At 37.1% G+C, this 2,388-nt stretch overlaps 1 protein-coding gene across 1 annotated transcript; it reads right to left on the bottom strand.

Annotated features, from left to right (window-relative positions):
- Window positions 1–1,241: 1,241 nt before the first annotated feature.
- LOC143690057 (olfactory receptor 6C2-like) lies at window positions 1,242–2,180 on the bottom strand. Its single transcript, XM_077168055.1, has one exon. It carries the CDS (start codon window positions 2,178–2,180, stop codon window positions 1,242–1,244), a length of 939 nt encoding a protein of 312 aa, XP_077024170.1.
- Window positions 2,181–2,388: the final 208 nt, after the last annotated feature.

The raw sequence follows: 2,388 nt of genomic DNA, 5'->3' as shown, positions 1-2,388 counted from the left end.
CTTGGGTTTTGATTTATTGAGTTCTGTGCTATGAAATGGCCCTTACCCCTGAAGTACTACTAAAAACCTTTCTGGTTTTTCAGCTAGAAGCATGAAGTTTTGAAGATGTATTAACAAGATCTCTTCACTTTGACTGGGTCATAATTTCAAGCCCCAGAGACTGCTTGACATCTAGTATCTCTGTTCAACTTTCAGCCTTATTATGGTGGCCTCTGGTAAGCCTTGACTAGTCTTGCCTATATGTGTTCAGTCAATCCCTCAGGCTAAGATGCCTGGGGAACTGCCCACACAAAAGCCCTCTGCCAACATCCCTCCTCTAAGTAGCCCTGACCTGCAGATATTAACCACTTTGGCTGCTCTGAACTCTGATCTTTGTCAAATAATCTCACAGAGACAATCTGAGATTGTGTGCAGCTCTAAAAATGGACTGAACGAGTTCTGATTGTGAGCTCATTTATAGAATTTCCCTTCTCTGGAGGATTGCAGCTTTAAGATGCATGTTGTCAAAAGTGTCTTCAAATAGTTTATTCACTTTTAGGGTTATTTAAGGCAGAGTGCATGTGTTCACACCAGTAACTGACAGAGTTGTCTTCTTTTTATTTTACTTTTTGGAGTATGTATATATACACACACATGTCAGTGTATGCATGCCCCTGTCAAGCAAATATGGTCTAAATTTTCCCTATATTTCTTAAAAAAATCCTTCTGAAGATTGACTTGATTATATGTTTTTAAAGTAATATTTGTTTTCAGATTTCTCCCTTTAGTTTTAATTGTACATGATATGCCTCTTTTGGGTTCCTTTATGTTAAAGTTAGTCTTACTCATACCCTAACACACAAATAAAGTATTTATTCATGTCTTTCAAATGTTTATTTCAGAATTTTCACATGTTTAAGTTGAAAGAGATTAGAAGAACACTTATTCTGTATTTTTTTTTTCCCAGGAGGTATGAATCAGGTTATATAATTTTTCTTTTAAATAGTGGGGGAAAGCTGAGTGAGAAATGTGGGAAGTCTTTATTTCCTGGAAGTCTATTCTTATCTTCTTCTAATGACAGAAATAATTTAGAGTGAGATTAAAGAAGGGAAGAAATAGAATGACTTGATAAGAGTGGATTCAAAATTAAGATTCAAATGACCATGGGAAATTTAACCTGACTTAACTTTAGGTTAAGATTTTCAGAAGTGCCAAAGAACTAGTCTTTCATTTATAGTTGGTTGCTCAAATTCAGCCTGTTCTTACTTGTTTAAGATAAAGACAATTCTTTTGATTGTGCTGCTGAAAGCTTGTTTCACTTGCTTGTTCCTCAAAGTATAAATGAAAGGGTTCAGCAAAGGGGCAACAGATGTAGTGAGCACAGATACTCCTTTATTGATGTCCACTTCTTCTTTGGCTGAAGGTTTGATATAGATGAAGATGCAGCTGCCATAGGTGATGGAAACGACAATCATGTGAGAAGAACAAGTGGAAAAAGCTTTCTTTCTTTGCTGAGCAGATGGAAATCTTAGTATGGTCTTGATGATATATACGTAGGAAAGAATCACACCAACTAGTGTGATAATGAATGTCAGTACTGCACAGATTATGACCATTTGTTCTATGAACCATGTGTCTGAGCATGAAATCTTAAAAAGAGGAGATGCATCACAGCCAAAGTGATCAATGGTGTTGGAGTCACAGAATTCCAGCTGGAGGCCCATGCCGAGGGGCGTGATGATGATCATGAATCCAGAGATCCAGCAGCAGAGGACAAAGATGGTGCACACTCTGTTGCTCATGATGGTCATGTAATGAAGGGGCTTACAGATGGCCACATAGCGGTCATAGGACATGGCAGTCAGGAGAAAAAACTCTGTGGCCCCGAAGAGTCCAATAAAAAATATTTGACTGGCACAAGCATTATAAGTAATGGTATTATCCCCAGTTGATAAGCTGTACAGGAATCGGGGAATACAGACTGTTGTGAAGGAGATTTCTAAGAAAGAGAAGTTTCGAAGAAAAAAATACATAGGTGTTTTAAGATGGGAATCCATGAACGTAAGAATGATAATGGTCAGATTTCCAGTGACACTCAGCATGTAGGTGAGAAATAAAAAGGTAAAGACCAGAACTTGCAGCTGTGGGTCATCTGTAAGTCCCAACAAGATGAATGTGGTTATTGCTGTGCGATTTCTCATTACTACCTTTGGTATTTTAGACAATCTGCAAGCAAAAAATCAGAGATAAAGTATCTGAACTCTTCTCAGTTGTCAGAAATTATTTATTATATCAGAAAGGAAAAATATCAAATGACCTAACCCTCTTATTTACTATGGGTTCAGGGATTGAGAATCTTATTTGTAATGGATTCTATTGAGAGAATTTTAAAATTTTATTCCTTTCTCT

This window comes from Tamandua tetradactyla, chromosome 7 (assembly GCF_023851605.1).
Source record: "Tamandua tetradactyla isolate mTamTet1 chromosome 7, mTamTet1.pri, whole genome shotgun sequence".
Taxonomy (NCBI): domain Eukaryota; kingdom Metazoa; phylum Chordata; class Mammalia; order Pilosa; family Myrmecophagidae; genus Tamandua; species Tamandua tetradactyla.
This window is presented reverse-complemented; position numbering and strand designations above follow the sequence as displayed.

Coding starts and splice junctions, on each gene's coding strand:
- LOC143690057 (XM_077168055.1), bottom strand. CDS start 2,180: ATGAGAAATCGCACAGCAATAACCACATTCATCTTGTTGGGACTTACA.